We start from the raw sequence: 21,314 nt of genomic DNA on the forward strand, positions 1-21,314 counted from the left end.
ACTAGTAATTACTATTAGTGAGAGAAGCAATCAAATAGGATCAAGGAGGAATACTCAAGGATCTTCAATTATAATATTTTATTTCCGAAAAATCCAACAAAAAGCAAAAGGTCAGTGGTAACTATAACAAATGCTAAATACCACACATCTGTGTGATGGGTATTTGGGTATATGTAATATTGTTCTCTATTCTTTTCTGTATGTTTAAAATATCTTGTAACTATGATAAATTAAAAGAGAAGGGGAGGTTAAATTACTGAATTCCTTTCCCTTGCCTGGTCAATCACGGTGCCCCACCCCTGCCCCAAGGCAGAGTCTATGGTACTGCAAATAGGCAGTGTTTCATATGAGCTCTATAAGTAACCAGTAGGGTATTGTGCTGTTTCTTTGGAAAAATGACTTCTGAGTTTAAAATGACATAGTTTTGTGCCATGATAAATTGAGGATTATGTACTGTTATAATTTTTTTGGTATGCATGGCATCTTCCTGTATGGAGAAGGAAACAACTGGTAAAAGAGACAATGACTGGTAAAGCAGTTGACACAGCTGAGTCAGAAGAGCAGCATCCAGTTCTATCAAGGAATCATGACCCATTGAAACTTTAAAAAAAATTTCTTTTTAATGTTTATTTATTTTTGACAGAGAGAGAGAGAGAGAGAGAGCGCGAGCGTGCGCACGAGCACCAGTGGGGGAGGGGCAGAGACAGAGGGAGACACAGAATCTGAAACAGGCTCCAGGCTCTGAGCTGTCAGCACAGAGCCCGACGTGGGGCTCGAAGTCACAGACAGCGAGATCATGACCTGAGTCGAAGTCGGGGGCTCAACCGACTGAGCTACCCAGGTGCCCCAACCCATTCAAACTTTTGATGATGTTTTTGAGTTATTTATTAGTGCCACTGTGGGGCATTCTGAATACTCATCCATCAGAAGATAAAATATTGCTTGGTGGTGTTTTGTAGCAAGTATTATCAATTCCAAAGAATTAAAACAGAATTCAGTTAAGTTGTATATTTACTTGACCCTTTCTTTGTCAATTCTGACTGGTGCTCATTGGAATAAGTCATCGAACCCCAAAAACCCCAGCACTGTTTCTCACAGGTAGAATTTCCTGGGCACAGCCTTTGCTCTGGACAATTAAAAATAAACACATCGTTAATGCTGAGGAGAGGTTCCCTGGAGCTGGAATAATCAGCAATGTTTCTCTTCTTTTGGTTAGGTGTCCTCAGACTGGATTGTTCATAAAATAATTATTGCCCTTTTTTGTCATACACATTCAATTCAGCTTCGGTGATGGTGGTTTAGGAGTAAATGGCCTTTCTTATAATTAGAAAGGGATCTTGTGACGGGATAAAGATTGAAATTGCACTTTGTGAAATGAGCAAGTCTTTGTTTGCAAGATGATCTCAATTCCCACTGCCATAACTGACAGCAGAATTGCCAGAGCAGTTCGGTGACTGGGTTGAACTTTTCCTGTAGGAATCATGTAGCTGTACAGCTGCGGAAACACAAATTCACTCCTCCATTGTTGGTTTTCTGACAGCTTTCTCTGTAGAGCAGTTTGAAGAGTGGAGAGCCCTGTTTCTGAGACAGAGAAGTGTTTTCACACCTGAAGTGTAATTTCACACCTTGTGTTTCTCAGCAGATAAGTGAATAAAATAACACATCAAACCGGAATAGAAAAAGATCAACATAGAAAGAAAACTGCAGGTTGTAATTTGTTTCCGATCTTACAATGCTCTTGTAAGGAACTGTAAATTACAGAGATCTGGATTTACACTTTTAAAAGTTTGACTGGTTGGTAGGTGGGAAAGTGAGCAGTAAACACTAACCAGCTTTCAGCCTGCATTGAACAGAATTACAGAATGATAGAATTGGGGAAACGCCCTAACGTTTTGTTTTGTTTTGTTTTGTTTTCTAAAGAATAGGACACACAGAAGTTAGTGGTAAAAATCGTAGTTAAGGGGTGCCTGGGTGGCTCAGTTGGTTGGACCTCTGACTTCCGTTTGGGTCATGATCTCGTGGTTTACAGGTTCAAGTCCAGCATCGGACTCTGTGCTGACAGCTCATAGCCTAGAGCTTGCTTTGTATTCTGTGTCTCCCTCTCTCTCTGCACCTCCCCCCTCACGCTCTGTCTCTCTCTCCTTCAATAATAAATAAAACATAAAAAAAATTTTAAAAAATCATAGTTAAGAGAGGGTCAATAAATTGATAAATCAAGTGATTTTAATAAAATATAATTGTAGGGATAATCTTCTTTGTAATTATTCAGGAATTTTAGCAGAAGGAGAGACTATGTTAGTAAAATTTGGCTATTTTCTTTCCTTTCTATAAGTTACTAAACATATGAGGCTAGTCACCATTTTATAGCATTCTAGTACAAGGGGGTATAAAACAAGGGGTTTATCTTCATTTTTCAAGTTTGAAAACCCAAGACCAAAAGAAAAAAGAAAGTCAAGCCTCCTGGATAGTCATGTACATTCATTTCAAAATATTTAATATTTATTGAATGTCTACCATGTGTTAGACTCCAGGCCAGGAACCAGGGGTACAGTCATAAACAAGGCAATTCCTCTCTCACACTGATAGCCTTGCAGATGAGTAAGCAAGCAATGACAATGCTGGGTGCTAAGTCATGAGATAACCTGAAGCTAGATTTTGATGGACCACACAGAAGGGTTATCCCGGTCAGGGCAGGGGCTTGTGGTCAGCAATAATTCCTGGAGACAGCCACGTCCGAACAAAACTAATGAATAGAAATCGTGGGAAGATAAATATCACATGTGGTATCAGAGCATGTAGAGTTTGTGCAGAAGTTGAAAGGGAGAGAGCAGGGTGGGTTGGAGGGGTGAAGGTACTTCAATGTAGCGGGAATGCAGCATATAAAGGCAACAGTGGTGCATAGTAAAACTGGAAGGTAAGAGGGTCAGAGTGTGTGATTTATACCAAGACATTTAGTTTTGATCCTGTGACTAGTGGGAAGTATTGAAGCCTTAGTCTTTGTCTATTAGTGAGTGACATGAACAGATTTGCATTTTACAGAGCTCCTTCTGGCTGTGGGATTGGGCAGCCCAGGGATGGGAGATGAATGAAGAGACCTGCTGTATTGCAGGTTCTGATAGAGGCTGGTGACCCAAGCTTGCAGTGCATGCAGAGTTCAGTGGCTTCGGGAATGGAAAGCAGTGGGCAGAGTTGGGAGCTATTTAGGACATAGAATCAACAGAACTTGGTGATTGCTTGGCTAGACTAGTGGCGAGGAGCCAGTCTTGCCAAAAATGTAGTCCAGTAGTATTCCATTGCGTTTATAAACCATATGTGGTTTATATGAGAAAGAATGAGATCCTGCCGTTTGAAGCAATATGGATAGAACTGGAGGGTATTATGCTAAGTGAAATAAGTCAGTCAGAGAAAGACAGATACTATATGTTTTCACTCATATGTGGATCTTGAGAAACTTAACAGAAGACCATAGGGGAGGGGAAGGGGAAAAAATTTACAGACAGGGAGGGAGGCAAACCGTAAGAGACTCTTAAATACAGACAAGAAACTGAGGGTTGATGGGGGTGGGAGAGAGGGGAAAATGGGTGATGGGCATTCAGGAGGGCACTTGTTGGGATGAGCACTAGGTGTTGTATGGAAAGCCAGTTTCACAATAAATAAATAATAAACAAACAAACAAACAAATAAATAAAAATGTAGTCCTGACTCCTGGTTTGGGTAATTTAGTGGATGATGCTACTGTTCACAGAGATGGGGAATCCTGGAGCAGCAAGTTGTTAAAAGCTGGGGACACGATGAGTGAGAGGTGTGTGGAATGTGCTCAATGTGGTATTGAGCTGGATCTTCAGCTTGGGAGAGAAGTCTAGGCTAGAGATACAGATTTGGTACTTGTCACTGAGTGGATAAGATGGTCCAAAGAATATAGAGAGAGTGAGAAGAGAAGGCAGTCTGTGATCTTGGCATAAAACAGTATTTTGACTATTAAAAGAAAACACTCCTGGAACAAAATGTATATATTTATCTTGTTACATAAACAAAATGTGGATGAAGAACCATGCATGTCCACAGACACCATTGCACATATACTTAGGCATGTATACACCTCTGTAAATGTAGAGCTTCTGATGAACATCAGCAAGGTGCCTGTTGTGGGCTGCATGAAACATTCAACGTTGAAGCTAATAATCCCTTTCCTTAATAATTCATGGAAAATATGTTAGCCCTGCAGCAAACACCAGGCCCAAGGATGCTGATCAATGTGTTAAAAAGGAAAAACTTGGAGCCCATGTAAATATTACAACACAACTAGCAGAACAGAAAGCCCTGATGTTTTCTTATTTGTTTTTTTTTTTCTTAGATACATACGGGAAGCTCTTTCTTCTCAATTCTGTGGGTCAAGAGATGTCCCGCTGTAAGACATCCATTCGACGTGGTCAGCCCAATCCTGTCTATAAGGAGACCTTTGTTTTCCAGGTGGCCCTCTTTCAGCTCTCTGATGTCACGTTGATGATTTCCATTTATAACAGGCGCACTATGAAGCGTAAAGAGATGGTCGGTTGGATTGCTCTGGGCCAAAATAGTAGTGGAGAAGAGGAACAAGACCATTGGGAGGAAATGAAGGAAACAAAAGGTCAGCAGATCTGCAGATGGCACACCTTGCTCGAATCCTAGTTCTGCCAACAGGCATTTGTGTGCTACGTATGGCCCGGTGACCCGCCTTTTAGCCACTCATACCAACTCCTCATATGCTGGTGGGCTTTTTAAAGACAGGCTTACAAATAGGGATTAGGGTCTTCTAACCTCTGGGACATTCTGGGCAGGGTCTTTGGGTCTCTCGAAGGTTTGATTTGAATTTAAATATTGTAATTAAAAAAAAAACCCACATACACATGGTCAAGTGTACTTGATGGAAAATTAACCATAGTTGAGAACAGTGATGAGTCAATTTGTGTTCATACGTTAGTGTATCTGGGTTCAGCCTATGGAATAAAGCTTTTCTTGCTGTCTCTGTTTGCTTGAAGAATAACCTGAGATTTCAGGGGAGCTGTTAAATCTTACTATTTGTACCCAGGTATGTGTATGAACCAGAATTTTGTTAATATGGTGCCAAAACCCCCCAAATACAGAAACGAATCAGATGCTGAGGCTCATAAAAGAATGTAACTGTCATCTATCATTCCCTATTTCACATTTTTGTCTTTATGAAAACACACCTCATTTATTTACCTAATAAATGTTATAAACGTGTACTTATACAACACATTTCTATTCATTATATATATACCTTTCTTTATCTCACTTATACATTGTGGTTTCCTGTGAGATTTTGTTAAATGAATCATTCTGAAGGTTAAAAAAAGAGTTTAAAAACACTGTTGAAAGACAACTTGTCTCCTTTTCATTTGTAAGATTTCCAACTTGTAATTTTCAAGGTTTTTCTGCCATTTTTCTTACCTAATATATTCTTACAGAATGAGAAGAAAACCAAAAGTACCTATTGAAGTCATGGATTTTCTGATTTTCTGAATCGGGCGTTTTCCTTTAGATTACACTTTTTCTATATTCAGTGGTATATACCCATACATATATTTTGAACATACACCTGCATGTAAACCATATTCTTTTTCATGCACTATTTTCCATGATTAGAGCATAGTAAATGGTACACAGTGGGTCTTTAATAAATGTTGATTTGATTGACTCTTAGATGTGAACATGTTATGACACCTGTGAATGAAGAAATATTTGCAGCTTGTATGAAATGACACTGAGTTCTTTTTCTGAGCATTTGAAGTGCCTATAATTGTCATTTCTCACGGCATTTGCGGTAGCATATATTAGTCACTCCTTGCATTCCGGGCATGTGCCATTCGGAACGCTGATCTTGTGTGGTTATGAGCATGAAATTTTATTTCCCACTTTGACATATTTGTGCAGTGCATGTTTCTTTTTCTTTTGCTTATGTCTGCATCCTTAACTTCAGTTACCTTAAATTGCCAGTAATAAAGAAAGGGAAGGAATGTGTGTCCGTGTAGAGCCGGTGCCTGTCGCACGGCTCTTCTGAGCAATTGCTCAGTTGCTTATTTTTAGCTTTTATGTTTCATTGTTGACTTTTTGCTGTCTGTGGGGAGAGTGATAGCTAGTGATGGATGTATACAGTGAAAAACACAGAACTCCTCCTCAGCTCCACATTTTGACAGATTGTAAACGTAGGCTGTAACACTTGAAGAACATATTTATCCCTCGCAGTGCAGTGTGGAATGGTTATCCTGACAAGAACAGACTAGGGCACTGGCTAATTCTACTGTGATTTCACATACCAACTTGCGAAAGAAGTGATTTCCTATGGAAGAATAAGAATTAGCAAAATAAATTAACACCTTAATTTCTTTTTAGGTCACGGGAGTTCCATCCACAATACTGCTTCGTTATTGGGAATAAGTAATAAAACCACGCTCCTTTGGGTTTTTACCCTACCTTTCTTTGGAAGACCTCAAAGTGCTTTTCCAACATTATATCCATTAACTGCTGAGTGGTCTTTGCAGTGTGGCTGTGTCATCGAGTAGAACTGAGTGCAATTGATTAAGTAGCGGCACAAAGAATTGGCTTTTCACAACCCTTACTCTCTTCATGCGCTTGTGTTTAAAAGGGAAGTAAAGCAGCCTTGTTATGCTTTCCTTTATGCAGAAACATAAAAGCAGCATTCACTTTAAAATTTACATTTGAAAAAAACCTGCATATATTGTACTGACAGTCCTGGATCCCCCCCACCCACCCCACCCGCGCCTCATATTTTCCTGTTCTGTGTTTTGCTGCATCCCTTGTTTTATGGTGCCCAATAATCACCTAGAGTTCATTTTCTGCCTTGACCCACCCACTTTTAGGGCTTTCTGCTGGTGTAGTGAAGATATCCTTGTGTGCTTGATCTTTTTTCCAATAGTCTGTTTATGAGACAGTTATAGGAATGTGCAGCATTTTAAGGGATGAGATGCCTGAAAAGCATTTTTAATTTTTTGTAATTTTACTATGTGGGTGCTATTCACCATGTAGGATGCGTGTACATCTTGAATATACAGCAATCTGAGGCTGATTGTGTAAATATGAAATGCTAATGACAAGATACATTAAAATATGAGGCTGAAATTTTTTTTACATTGATTCGAAATTCTGGTGTAGCAAGATCTTTTGATTTTGTACGTTTTCTCTCCCTTATTTGCTTGGCAAAGTCTAGACACAATGCACTTAACATGTTTTTCTTTTCACTAGAGCTCTTACATCTACCTTCACTTTTTAAGAGTTATAAAAGGTAATTAGTTGGTTCAGCAGTGAAAAGGCTGCTTTTGCCTGTTTTATCTAGCTAACAGTTAATATCCCATAGAGACATTTGAGAGTGAGGAAGCACCAGCATTTGTTGCGTGAGTAGTTCCTTCCATGATTTTTCCTAAACACAGTGCTTTTTAAATAACAGGGTAGAGGGTAAATGATGCTCTAGGTTTATGGTAATCTGCTTTCTAGCCTGTCTTCTTTCAGGGCATTGACTTACACTGGATCCAGAAGTGCTGGTGTCACCAATCATGGTGGTAACTCTTGTGCCCCCTGCTCCCCTCTGACTATTGTTGAGTTTGTAAATGGGCCATTCACCAGGCAGGGAGGCATCTGCTCTGGCTTCCCTCTCCTTCACTGGCTCCCAGTGTGATGCAAGTTGTTTGGGACCGTTTTGACTGATGTAGTGTAGCTGTGGAGGGAGGTCTTGCCTTCCTTAATGGAAGAACTTGTACCGCCATTGGATGTATTCTGCTTGGCATCTGCCTGCACAAAGTTGGAGAGAGAGTCCACACCATGATGGCAAGGGGGAGAAGAGAGCAAGCTCCCGCGTCTTTGTTCACGTTAGGCACCGTGTCCTCTGCTCCTTCTTCAATGACAGTAACTGATTGACTTCAGCACTGATGCTCTCCATAGTGTGAGGTGCCTCAGCGAGCCTGAAATGGCCTCTGCCTTTGCAGGGTGGGGGCTTGCGCTGTATTGTGCAAACTGTTGGCACCTCTCAGGCAGTCACTGTACTTTACATCCTGCTTGTCCTAGATGGTCTTATCTGAGAACCAAAGTTCTTTTCTTTACAAGTAAAGCATCATTTAAGTTGCAGCCACCATCAAGTTAAGAGAGAGTGCTTCTCTAATGGCCACAAATTTTATGAAACTGATGGTTCAGTGTGGACATTGAACTGTGAGTTGCCCCAAGGCCTGGCTCTCCTCTTGCAGCAGAGAACTTAGTACAGTAAGATCAGAAAAGTGATAGAAAAGAATTATTTGTAGATGACATAAAACCACATGGAGGGTGGGGCGCCTGGGTGGCTCAGTTGGTTAAGCGTCCGACTTCGGCTCAGGTCGTGATCTCGCGGTCCGTGAGTTCAAGCCCCGCGTCAGGCTCTGTGCTGACTGCTCGGATTCTGTGTCTCCCTCTCTCTCTGACCCTCCCCCTGTCTCTCTCTGTCTCAAAAATAAATAAACGTTAAAAAAAAATTAAAAAAAAAACCACATGGAGGAATAAGCTTTAACAATAAACAGGACTAGAAAACACATGTGGTATCTCCTCCCACTTTAAGGGAACTGTGGCCAAAGCACATTCTGTTCCATTTGATCCACAACAAAAACATGACAGATAATCCGGAAATGGCAAAAGGATTTTGTCTTGAAAAAATCATGCATTTGTTCAAAAGAAAAGCTAGGCAAAACTGTAGAAAGCAAAGAAATCATATAGTTTGCGTAGGGAAGAATTAAAGAATAAATACATATGCTGGATACCTTTAGCCTCCACTGGCATATTTTCAAGAAGAGTAAAACCAACAAACCAAAAGACATTTCAGATTAACTAGCTATCATTTTTTCACAAGTTGTGGGATTCTCAAAAACACTTAAAGATGAGGGAAATGAGACTGGTCTAACATAGCTCGAGGAAGTTGGCATGGGCTGCGGTCTCAGCCTGGGTTTGAATGGAACTCCACTAGCTATGTGGCCTTTTGAAAATTAGTCAATCTGTGTCCCTGATTCTTCAACTGGAAAATGGAAAAGATATCTACCTCATGAGGTTTTTGAAAATATAGTAATGAAATAACAGCATTGAGCCTGACATACAGTAATTATTCAATATCCACCCCACCCCAAGCCATACTTAAAAAAGAATAAAGCATTTAAGATTTGTTTCTCTGTCTAGTGAAAGTAAGAGTAACTGTAGAAAAAGGCTAAAAACAATTTTCAGATACTTTAAAAAGGATAAACTCATAAAGCTGGTCTGAATTTACAAAGGAAAGTAGTCTTAGCGGGCAACCTAAAAAGAGATAAGCCTGGTATATTGAGTCTTAATAAATCCCAAATGAGATTTAATAACCAAATCTTTTTGTCTTTCACCCCCTTAGTCTGGAGGGGATGCAAAACCTTGGTGCTTGTGTGCACATCTTGCTAAATCAGACACCAGGCCTCTCTTATGCCCATTTCTTTTCTACAAGACGTACATTGACCATATACCCATGAAAAGAGTGACAACTTGAGTATACATTTCAACTTTGGTATGAAAAAGAAAATAAAAGAAAAAAAATAGTGTGGCAATTTACTGACATGCATTTAAAAACAGACAATTTTTTAGCCCATGTTATACACCCTTATAATATCTTCATAGGCAAATTTTTAAAACTGATCCAATAGGGGCGGCTGTGGGGCTCAGTCAGTTAAACGTCTGACTTCTGCTCAGGTCATGACCTCACAGTTTGTGAGTTCGACCCCACATCAGGCTCTGTGCTGACAGCTCAGAGACTGCAGCCTGCTTCCGATTCTGTGTCTCCCTCTCTCTCTGCCCCTCCCCAACTATTACTCTGTTTCTCTCTCTCTCAAAAATAAATGAAAACACTAAAAAATTTTTTTTTAATAAAACTGATCTAATAATGCAGCTGTCAAGTCATCTAACTGTTTGGAAAGTTCTTTCCAGGACCGATTATTTACCACTGTGTCCCTTGGGAGATCACGATGAAAGGAATTCTATCAGAGTTCATACTGACTCCTTTTTGAGAAGGGCTCTAAAGAGTGACTTATTGATGTCATAGAAAGCATGTTGCATCGCTCTCAAGTGTTCAAACCACGAGTAAGAAGGAGAGTTCCCGGAGAATTTAGAAGAAGGTTTGTGAACATTTGGTCAGCAGAAGCGGTCAGGAACACACCATCTCAAGTTTAAGGTAACCAAGTGCCAAGAGCCAGTCATGTGCTACTTGCTGTTTTAAACCGAGTGTGATTCTGGGATGGGCAAGAATGAGCCTGCATTCCCAATATTGCCAGATCGCCAAAGTGCTGACTCGGGTTCTAGGATTCCCAATTAAGGAGAAATGGGGAGACTGGAGAAGAATCACTTAGCTTAGCGGTTTTTGTTAGGAATAATTCAGCAGGTAGGGAAGTTATGGGGGACGGATGTCTTTAGTCATGTGGGCACTAGTCAGAGTCACCATCTAAATCAGGTAACAAGAGTTTAACTTGGATATAAGGAGAAGGATATGAAGATGGTTTTGCATTCATTCAAAAATGTGTTCCTTGGATTTCCTTGTGTCTAGCACCTGGTGATTTGGGCTAGTGCAGGACCTAAAATCTTTTTTGGAGTAGTGTGATTATATACTGAAGCAATTAGTCACTATGATAAAAACAATGTTTATCAACAGTTACTCAATTGGTCCGATCATATGACACAAAAAACAGAGCTTCTTGTTATGGGTTATCCTTGGAAGGAGGTGAAACGTATTGACAGAATGTAACAGAGGCCGTGTCTAAGAAGCCAGGACCTGAGGTATGTCTCAGTCACGTCGGAGGGGTAATTGTCCAGGGAGAGCACAGAATCAGCTTTGGAAGGCTTTTAAATAGAAACCTCTGGGTGGGGTGTGGGTTCTGTCTGAAGGAGAACAGAAGGGCACCTGGGAAGACAGTCTTTTTAAAGTTCCTTCTAATTGTAATATTTTGTGTATAACCTCCAAACAGAATCAACAAAAACAACACTCTAGGCCTCTCCTCTCCTCCTTTGGACATTGTTTCCACATTGATTTTTCTGTGCATAAGAGGAGGTTTTCTGTGGGGAGTTCCTGTTTGGGCCTTGTTTAGGTGACTCTGGGGATGCCTGTAGGCTCTGGGTGAGTTTCCTCTCCTACGGTGTTTTTGTTTCCCTTGGGTCACAAAGCAGTATCCTGAGCTGTATTTATAGCCACTGTGGAACCTGTAAAACAGCTTGCGGCTTTACAAAATGAACTCAGAAACAGTCATTGAGGCCCGTGGACATTCTTAGAATAAACCACCCCCGGATGTTGCTACCTGCTCACCCTTGCTCACTAATGCTGCCTCAAACTATCTTCATAGGAGTTTTTACTTCATGCCTTTGAGTAACAATGCTACCTACCAACTCTACTTTGAGGACTGTGAGAAGGCTGCCTTCCCATTGAGACCGCCATATTTGTACATTCTTTTTGTCTACTTCATTTTCCCCTTAAAGTATCTACTTACTGTTTTTTTTTTTTAATTTTTATACAAAATGTATTCATTCAAAAGATAGTTATCCCAGACTCTCGACTAGGGGCTGCAGAGTAGTAGATGAGTGAAATACTTTGAGTTCAACAATTACTTTTGTTTCTAAATATTCCATTTTTTTAAACTGGGTAAACAGTAAGATCTTTTATTACTCTTAATTTTTGTCTAATGTATTTCTGTAACGATTTCTTTCCTCCCTGTGGAAAGGGAGAAGATTTATAGAAAGTGGGAGTTATTACCCTGCCTCTAGTTAAGAAATAAACGTACTGTTTGTCAGTCTATACTTCCCTTCAAAATAAACAGATGCGTTTTACAACTGAGGGAAGAAATGCACCATTCCATTCTAGTAATGAAATAAGTTCTAGCTTGAAGTAGAAGTTGGATATTTCCTATTTTTCACTTTTATAATTGAATATTGAATACCTTTTGTAAAGCAGTAAGCGGGTCAGAGCCTGGAATGCTAGGTCTGTACAAACAAATGTGACACAGTTCTTATAAGCTCCATGTTTTAATAGCTGAAAGGCATTGCTACCTTTTACTTTTTTGAAAGAGTGAACTGGAAACAGTAGCTGCCAGAAAAAGGGAGGATAAAGGCATGAAACAGAGATCCCTGCTTACCTCTCTGTTTCTTTGGATTAAAACTTGTCTTAGATATCGTACACTAAACACATTTGGGACATCCCTGTCAAATGGGTAGAGACCAACATTGGGAGTGTCCCTTCCTTGGCAGATGAACCAATAATTGTTTTCTAGTCTTAAATAAGTTTAAATTGGTCTGAATGTAACTCTTAACTTCAATTGTATAATAGGAGACAAACGTGGTTTATCCAATGGATTTTTTGCTTAGTTACAAGATCATAGAAACTGATCTCACATATCTACTAAATATGTCTCAATCCATGATTCCAGGTCAGAATCTTTGATGGCCTAAAAATTCTTACTGAAGACGTCTTTTAGTGTTGCCCAGTTGATGGTCCATTATAAAAAAAACAAAAGTTTATATCTCTTATTTGATGAAGACCTTGGTTTGGGGGGAAAGATATTAAAAGGTTGCCATGAAGAACTCTGATTGGTGAGATTGGTACACTAACAGAAGGATATTTCCATGTAAGCTATTCTGTGTACTGTGTTCACATTCTACGGCCACACGTCTCTCTTAAGAGTTTGTCAAGTTCCTTATAGGTGGCACTTGAGCAGTTTACTAATGTTGCCATTTTCCTGTGGGCCATGCTAATATTTATTAATTCACAACTACACCAAGTTATATTACAGTGTTTTATTATGCCACCATACTAACGCAGCTATGAATTTTGTTATTGTGAAATATAAAATGTTTCCCAGAATTTAAAATTTTAATTTTATTGCAGTCTTTATTATTTTAAGTTTGTAAATAAGAAGTTAGTATTTGCATACTTTAGTGTGACCGAGACATTTCTGTAATAATGTTTTGAATTAAGGTTTGACCTCTATTTTCAGAAAAAGGCATAAAGGCGTTTGTGATCTAATTGCTTTTTAAAAAAATTAATAAACGTTTTTTTGAGAAAGTTTTAGGTTCATAGCAAGTTTGAGTGGACTGTAGGGTTCCTATCTACTCCCTGCCCCCATGCTTGCACAACCTCACCCACTATCAGCATACCCCACCAGGGTGGCTCTGTTTGTTACTCTGATGAGCTTACACTGGCACATCATTGCCACCAAAATTCCATATTTTACATTAGAGTTCAGTCTTGGTGTTTCACTACCCTAAGAATTTTCTGTGCCCTGCCTATTTATCCCTCCTCCCTAACCCTTGGCAACCAGTGATCTTTTTATTCTCTCCATAGCTTTGCCTTTTCCAGAATGTCATATGGTTGGAATCAGACAGTATGTAGTCTTTTCAGATTGGCTGCTTTCACTTAGTAATATGCATTTATGTTTCCTCCCTGTGTTTTCATGGCTTCGTAGTTCATTCCTTTTTAGTGCCGCATAATAATATCCCATTGTCTGGATGTACTGGTCTGTTAATTATCTGTTTATTTTTATTTTTAGTTCTAATTGCTATTGTACATTTTGTTGATGTGCATATTCTCAAGAAAAATAGGTGGATCGATCCATGTGATGCAATAACTAAAATGTAGCAACTTCCAACCCAGCATGAATTTCACCTATGTGATATTGGGCTTGTTTCACCTTTGAGGAGAAGATTCCTGGAAAATATTACATGATTTCACAATTGGAATCTAAGCACAGAAAGTTCTGAAGGCAGAGAGGATATGATCCCCAAATTTAGTGATTCTGTAGTATTTTTTCTTGCTGAGCACTGATTTAAATACACATTGATAAAAAGTGCTAATTACATTATTACTGATTCAGGATAGAAAACCACCTTCTGTTACTGGTTTATATGACTTTACATTTACCACTGCTGCCAAGAGAAAGGAAGTTTCGGGATTGCACCCTGTCATAGTCAATGGTGCAAATGAGCTAAAAGTGAATATAAGATCTGGATCATACAGGAACTCTGAATTTTGAATACAAGGATGACCCATGGTAATGCATAGGCTGAATGAGCACGTAGTAGATATTGGAGTAGTAACACTGATAATCACGCTGGGTGAATGGGGAGATCTGACTGATGATCAATATCTGGGAAACATTTTGACATGTTCACGTGCACTGACTGCCCTTTGCTTTGTAGCTGCAGCAACTTGCGGAACCGGGGCATTGTTGCGGAGCTGAAGGTGTGGTTGCGGAAAGAATATTGGGTTAGATTAAAATTAATGAGGACTGTGTTCTATACCAAATCTTCCCCTAATGAGCTCTCAGATCAATGTCAAGTCACAAGTTCTCTCAGCCTTCAATGTTGCGTCTGGCAGATGGTAATAGTAATACTCATTTTACTTATTTTCACCAGGTTATTATAAGATTCATTCATTCCTTCATTAAAACCACAAACACTATGTACCAGGGCCATAGGCATGACAAGGTAATAGATGGAAATCCACTCTGCAGAACTGAAGAGTTTTTGAAGGCTGTGAGATATTTTATTATTTTTAAGGCCAAATCAGTTCTTTGTGTCAGTATATCAAAGTAATTGACACTTCTAGATCTCTGCCAATCATTGAACTATATTCATAGACAGTTATTTGACTAAAACTTACAGTTGGGATGGTCTTTAGCCCTTCTGCCTCTGAGAAGATAGAAATGAAGTATTAGGCTCTAATTCTTTTGTTTAGACACCCTGACCGCAGAACAAATTGCGAATCCATCTTTTCAGCAGGCTTGCCAATCTGAGTTGAACGCAGACCATTCTCCTTCAGAACAATTTAACTTTGAGTACCGAGAAAGTATTAAGTTATGCATTTTTTTCACAAAAATGGAATCTGAATATAGCATTTGGAAAGATGTTTCCCCCAGCAGAAAAGGTCCTGCCATCTACATTATTATATTTCTCTTGGAGAATCACACTTCTCCAGCTTTCCCCTCCCAAGTGACTTTCCTCACCCACATAACCATTCTTTTCCTAAATACCACTTATCATCTCCCAGAAAAAAGTAAAGATTAAAAAAAAAACATGTTCAAGGTACATCCAAGATTTCATAGCAATATTTGGTGTTCACAGTGCAAGATAAATCTGACTCTCAAGTTTTTTGGTCTTCATATGGCATCCGAAACAGTTGTTCATATTCACACATTTATGTTTTACCATATGCATACTGTGTGCAACTCTGTTGTTTTAAAATATTTTATTGGTTTTCCTTTATATCTTAAGTTTTGATGGGTGTCCTTGAAGAACTTGCATGCCAAAAAAAGTAAATGTGAATGATTCATTCATTTTGAATATATGAAACTATTTTGGGGAGTTTTTACCCTTACATGGAGCACACTGTTCTCAGCAGAGAACGTACTTTGTATTTCTGTTCAGCTCACAGCTGGATGCTAGAGTTGTATTAATATTGTTAGCCTGTACCTTCTACATCCCATGTTTACTTTCGTGAGTTATTTATATGTACTAGACTGTCCTGAGTTTTTGGTGCTTGTGAATGGTGGTCAACAGTTTTACAGATTTCACTTATGGGGACAATTTAATGTAACATGGCTTACAATCTGGTCTTGCTTTAGAAGACCTTTAGTCACAAGAAGGCTTTCATGGGCAAATTCATTGTTTCAGGCCAGACTTGTTAGTTGTAAGGTAGGAGCTGCCCCAAACCTGTCCCATCACTTCATGGGCATTTCTAGATCTGGCTGCTATTATATTTCTTCCTCCAAAGTTTTCCAGCAGACAATCAATCCCTGGGTGGTCCAGAATTTCAAGAGAGAAGAAACAAAAAGTATTTTCTCCTACAAAAGGTTGAACTCTCATTTTAGAAACTTTGGAAATCTTCAGAACATTCCATGTAGGTGTCCCTGTGTTCCTCACAGTATGACTTATTGACTTATGGTGTCTTCTATTTAAGAAGCATGAATGTATCTCCAGCTGTTACCAAAACAAACAGCTATAGAATGTAATGACCCACCCCATTTCTAAAATTCTGTTGGTGGATAGTGTATAGGAAGACGTTTGGAAATTTTTTTAATTGTTAAACTTAAAAACTAGAATACCTTTCTACTTTTTGTAATGTCCCAGATTTCATAACACTGGTTTTAATGTATTATTGCTGCACTGTTACGTCTGTGTTTTACCTGGGCAAACTACTGAAATATTTAATGTCTATACTCTTGTGATACAAGCACCCTTGAAAATACATTAGAAAATATGAAATTGTTTACCTGTGATAGAGAATAGGTTTGTGATTAGAAGAATTATACTGTTTTTCTTGTACAAAGAATGCTTAAAGTGGAATTTCTGTCTCACAGTGATGTTGGAAGCATATTTTATGCAGCCTAAAAACTCTTTCTGTATTAAATATTTAAATGCATGAGGATAAATTCGAATTGCTTTTTGTTTAAACCAGAAACATAGAAGAAGTATTAGCCCCAGTTTGTACAAAATGTCTGCTGCAACTGAACTCATGATAGTTCAAAACTGAAAATCATTCTAATTTTGTAAAACTGGTTTTATCAATAAAGTTTAAGCAGATGGCTTATATGTATATGTGTGAAATTTTTTTATGCTAAAAAAAGATACAGTTTTGCAGCATCAACATGCAAATTTTATGGGCCTGAATGATATTGCTTAATTTAGTATATACAGAAACCATTAACTCCAAAACCACACCAACTGCAATATATATATATATATATATATATATATATATATATATATATAATGATAAATGTTATATTTATGACCCCTATAATTTATTTTGGTTTTAGGATGCTGTAGACTTTTATGTTAAACACATATATGAATCAACGTATTTCAATTCAAATGATAAAGTGTTGAATATTGGGTAACTAAGGAGCTATATATACGTAAAGATCACCTGAAATAATTAAATTGCATCTGAAGAGGATTCTGAGAAGGAAAAATGTAAGTATTGCTATACAAAAGGGTAAGTAATTGTTTATCAGAGAGGCTTTTGTTTGGAGTTCTGGCTTCTCTGTGTATAACCAGTTTGAATAGGTTTGTAAGAATCCAGTGCAGGAAGCTAGAAATACCAGGGCAGGGCTATTATGGTCAGACCTCCATAGCTATAAAAACATTGTTGATGTCCCCTAAACAAACAAACAAACAAACAAAGAAACATTCTCTAAATGTTACAGGGAAAATCTATTTTTACCATTTTTGGATATTGTATTAGTTGAAGTAATTAATGCTACTTGTTATAATAAACAACCCTAAATGTCAGTGAGTCAGCATAAGATAAGTTTATTTCTGACTAACATGCTTTTGCCCATGCAGCTTTCTTTATTAGCAGCATTTCGGGGACTGAGAGCCATCCCAGAGTTCTTAGGGCCTCTGAAGGACTATATGGCGAATCAAATGAAGGAGGAAGAAAAAGCACGAGAATCAAATGTACATTCAAGGAACCAGGCTTAGAGGGTGCTCACCACCTCTGTGTAAACTCCTTTGGTCAGAACGAGTCACATGGCTCCACCTATATTTAAGAAGGCTAGGAATTGTTCATTTGCATGTACAGGAAATTGAATCCATTAGGATTCTTCTACACAGTATCTAGCACACACAGTTTTCCTTTTTAAAAAACAATTTTATTTCAAATGTTGTAGCAGTGGTGATTATTTAAGGAAAACCTGCTAACTGTAAGCTTATCTGTTACTTCCTAACCCACGGTGGCACTAGAACATTATGGGCTGATTAAGGATTTTAGTTGCTCACATTAGCCATTGTAGAGTATTTCTACACTGTTTGGGGGTGCTTCTGCAAATAAAGATCACTTGAGTTCACATTTCCAGAGCCACAGGGCAGAGTTTGAGCTGACAGCCTGAGTATGGCGGAGCATTTCTACGTGTGTATGTGCACTACATACATATGTAACCTGTTAAAAACACCAAAGCAAAGCATATAAAACTGTGAGCAAAAACAGAGTATTGCAGAGGGAATAGAGTTTTAAAGTAAATCATCTGCAGAACCAAAAACTTGACAAAGGATTCCTATTTCTAACATTCCGTCAATAGAGATGTACCCATCTTTAAATGTTAAAATAATTGAGACAGTTATCTAGGACTATGGTTCTTAAAGTCTTTTGTAGTAATTTAAAAAAATCTTGAGTAACATTTTATTGATGAATCAAATCACATTATCTGTCTTATAAACTACATAGTGTCTTGACAGTTTCCCTAGGGTTTCTCTAGGGAGATTCAGAGACATGGCTCAAGAAGAAACTTGGGTGACAGTTCGGAGCACTGATGAATTTTAATGTGCATTCTACTACATAATAAAACATCTCATTCTTTTTAGCAAATAGATAAGGAGTAGGAGACAGGATTAGCATTACATCTGTGGTCGTCTCAAGGAGGGACAAGATTCAAGGGTTGTCTTGAGGTGAGAAGATTACAATTTAGATTAATTCTAAGGTGAACTGTATGGTATTTAAGTATTTAATTTTAAAATCCAGAATGTTTAGTGAAAGATGTGCTCTGATCTCCTGCCAGGAGGATTGAAGAATTTGTAAACTTATATGTGCAGACATAAGTAGTCCAGTAAAGATTAAACTCATACCTGTGCTCTATTTCTGGCTTTGCCACCAAGCAATTCTGTGATCTTGAGATTTCCCTGACCTTTCCATCATGTTTCCAACATCTATTATTTTTCTTGAGGTGGTCCCAGATGAGGAGGGGATTTGGCAATTATTTGGAGAGTTCTATTGACAAGAGAAGAAGGTTTCCTGGTCTCTTCTGATCAACTAGACTAGAAGTACTGTCCATATTGGTCAAGTTAGCTAGCTGCTCCCCAATGAGGTTTTTTTTTTAACTTTTAATTTTTTGCTCCATAGAGATACAGCCTGTGATGATGAAGGCTCCTTTTTACCTGAGGTAGAGGAGCATTTTAAGGAAAGATGAAACACATCAGAGGATCCTGCTTACTTTGGAGGACACAGAGAGAACAGAATTAGGAAAATATATAAAGAACTTTAAGGTTATTTCCCAATGCCAGTAAAATCCAGGTTGAGAAATTTATAAGATGCCGTAAGAAGAAAAAGAAGTTGCTGTAATCGACATAATGTCTCATTAAGGGGAGAAAACAATGTTCTATGTAACAGGCTTTCCCCTCTCCTTTACAGGACAGCAACTAGCTGCTACCCTCAGGCTTTGTAAGTTCACCAGCTGATAGCTACATAGCTAAGGAAAAACCAGGCACCTTGAGCCAGACAGGGTGGCTCCATCCATTCACATGTGCCTATGCTTACCTCTGATGGACGAGGCCCTGGGTGCTCAGCACTGGAAACACAGTGTTAACAAGGCGGCACTAGCCGGAAACCTGGTGTGGTGATTCTGGTGAAATGGGGCCAGTAAGGTGATTTGGGAATGTAATTACGAGGCTAACCTAGCCAGTGGGAAGCTGTGAAGGAAAGCCACTGACGAGGAAATGGTGTTTAAGCTGTGACTTGAAAGCTGAGTAGCAGTAAGCCAGGTAAGAGGGAGGCACGTGAAGGAAGCAGAAACAGCATGTACAAAATACCTGAGACAAGTGAGAGCCTTCCCTATTCAAGGAAACAAGAAAACTAGTGTGACTGGACCTTGAGGTGTAACTGGCAAATAGAATTGTAAGATATTTAAAGGGCACCTGTGATGATTTGATCCACATTGCTGTGGGATTCCTATAGTCAGGTTCATCATTAGCACAAGGTGATTGGCTTTTCAAATCTTCGGGCTAACAGATTGTTAACTCTAAGTTTGGTCATAGGTGTTCAGTTGGTAATGGGTGCCTGAGGAAGCAGGGCCAATGAGATTTGTAGGGCCACTTTGTGTAGCCCCTTCAGCCTTGCAAAATATCTGCCATTGCAGAAGTCAACATGACACTGCACAGCAGCCCTGTCCTGGCTCTGAATACAGCAACTTTTCTTTTTAATTGATTCCCAAGTGGTACTCTCTTCCTTCCAGGCCCTGGCCTGACCCTATAGGGAGTCAGGGAAGTGGTATATATCCTTCTTCAATGAGATTCCCTCTCTGAGGGATTGCCTCTCTGCTTTGGGAAAACTTTTTCTACTGCATTTGTCATTTTCCCTTCTTTAATTTGGCTCACTGGCTACCTGAATTTGTCCACTTTGACCTCATCATCCCTCCCTGACCAAAGAATAACAACTCCATTGAAAAACAGCAACAACAACAAAAAGCCATGATTAAAAAAAAAAAGAAAAGAAAAGAAAAAGCATACCTTGAGTGCACTATCAGAGATGATACAATCAATCCTTTGGGTGAACTTATACTAAAGTGTAAATGACTGAAACATGAATACCTTCTCCAGTCTCCTTTGTGAAAGGTATCTTCTCTTTTGTATATTTTTAAAGAAGCTTACAAATTAGCCTGAGGTTTTAATTAGCCATTGGATCAAAATGAAGACTTTCTAAGTCATAAAGGGAATATCTGAGACCACAGGGTCATTTTTTCTGAAATCCTTGGCACAGTACCAGTAGGCAGTCATAGCCAGTGCTATAAGGAATGAGACTCTGGTCTGATTTTCATGGATTAGATTCAAAATCTATCAACTGTTCAAACCTGAAGACACAAACTGGAACACGCTGGGTAGGAGAGCCCCAGAAGGCATAAGTTCCTATTATAGTCCCCATCCCACACCCCTCACCCCAGGCCATACACACACTCCTCCATCTCTCCCATTGCCAGGGTCCTGCCCTAGGGTGCAGAGCATGCCGGTGGGCCTCGGTGTTTTAAAGGCACCAACTTATGCTGCTTCCTCAGCCACTGAAAGCACCGCCCACTCCCATTCCCAAACCTGATCACCTCGGGCGACACCCAGCTGTGGCCTGCACCGAGTGACCTGCCTGGGGAAGAGCGGCCCCCATCACCTGCCCAGGCCCTCGGAAGCAGGGCCCCAAGGCCCAAGCGCAGAGCTGCTGCTCTCACCGACCCGCAGCTCCCCAGCCTTTCAGGACCCAACGTCGGCAAGGAAAGGACCCCCCCCCCCCCCCCCCCCGTTTGGGACTCTTTGTTCGCTGCGCTTCCTCGTTCCTGTTCTCAAATCTAGCTCCCAGCAGCCCCTGCCAGCGCATCCGACCTACAGGAAAGTTGCTCCTGAGCTGTAGAGGGGCGTCATCGCCTCCTAGCAACGCTCCTAGCAACCGGGTAACATCTGCTCCCTCTGGTCCAATGCGAGCGGAGAACAGCTGCGCGCCCGCCTCGCGTTCCGAACCCGGAGCCGGAGGCGAG

The 21,314-nt window shown here is 39.6% G+C and overlaps 1 protein-coding gene and 1 long non-coding RNA gene across 2 annotated transcripts in view; one reads left to right on the forward strand and one right to left on the reverse strand.

The window, feature by feature from the left end:
* Window positions 1–5,202, forward strand: part of SYT16 (synaptotagmin 16) — a 119,746-nt gene extending 114,544 nt beyond the window's left edge. The window contains exon 7 of the mRNA XM_042943441.1: window positions 4,355–5,202. Within this exon, the coding sequence (XP_042799375.1) occupies window positions 4,355–4,668 (314 nt within the window). The 3' untranslated portion in view covers window positions 4,669–5,202. The remainder of the gene's footprint in view (window positions 1–4,354) is intronic.
* Window positions 5,203–17,372: 12,170 nt separating this feature from the next.
* Window positions 17,373–21,314, reverse strand: LOC122222795. The gene is made up of 3 exons (XR_006203867.1): window positions 21,167–21,314; window positions 18,649–18,790; window positions 17,373–17,965 (listed from the first exon to the last, which is right to left on the reverse strand). It is a non-coding gene; the product is annotated as an uncharacterized LOC122222795 (long non-coding RNA).

Source organism: Panthera leo, chromosome B3 (assembly GCF_018350215.1).
Source record: "Panthera leo isolate Ple1 chromosome B3, P.leo_Ple1_pat1.1, whole genome shotgun sequence".
Taxonomy (NCBI): Eukaryota; Metazoa; Chordata; class Mammalia; order Carnivora; family Felidae; genus Panthera; species Panthera leo.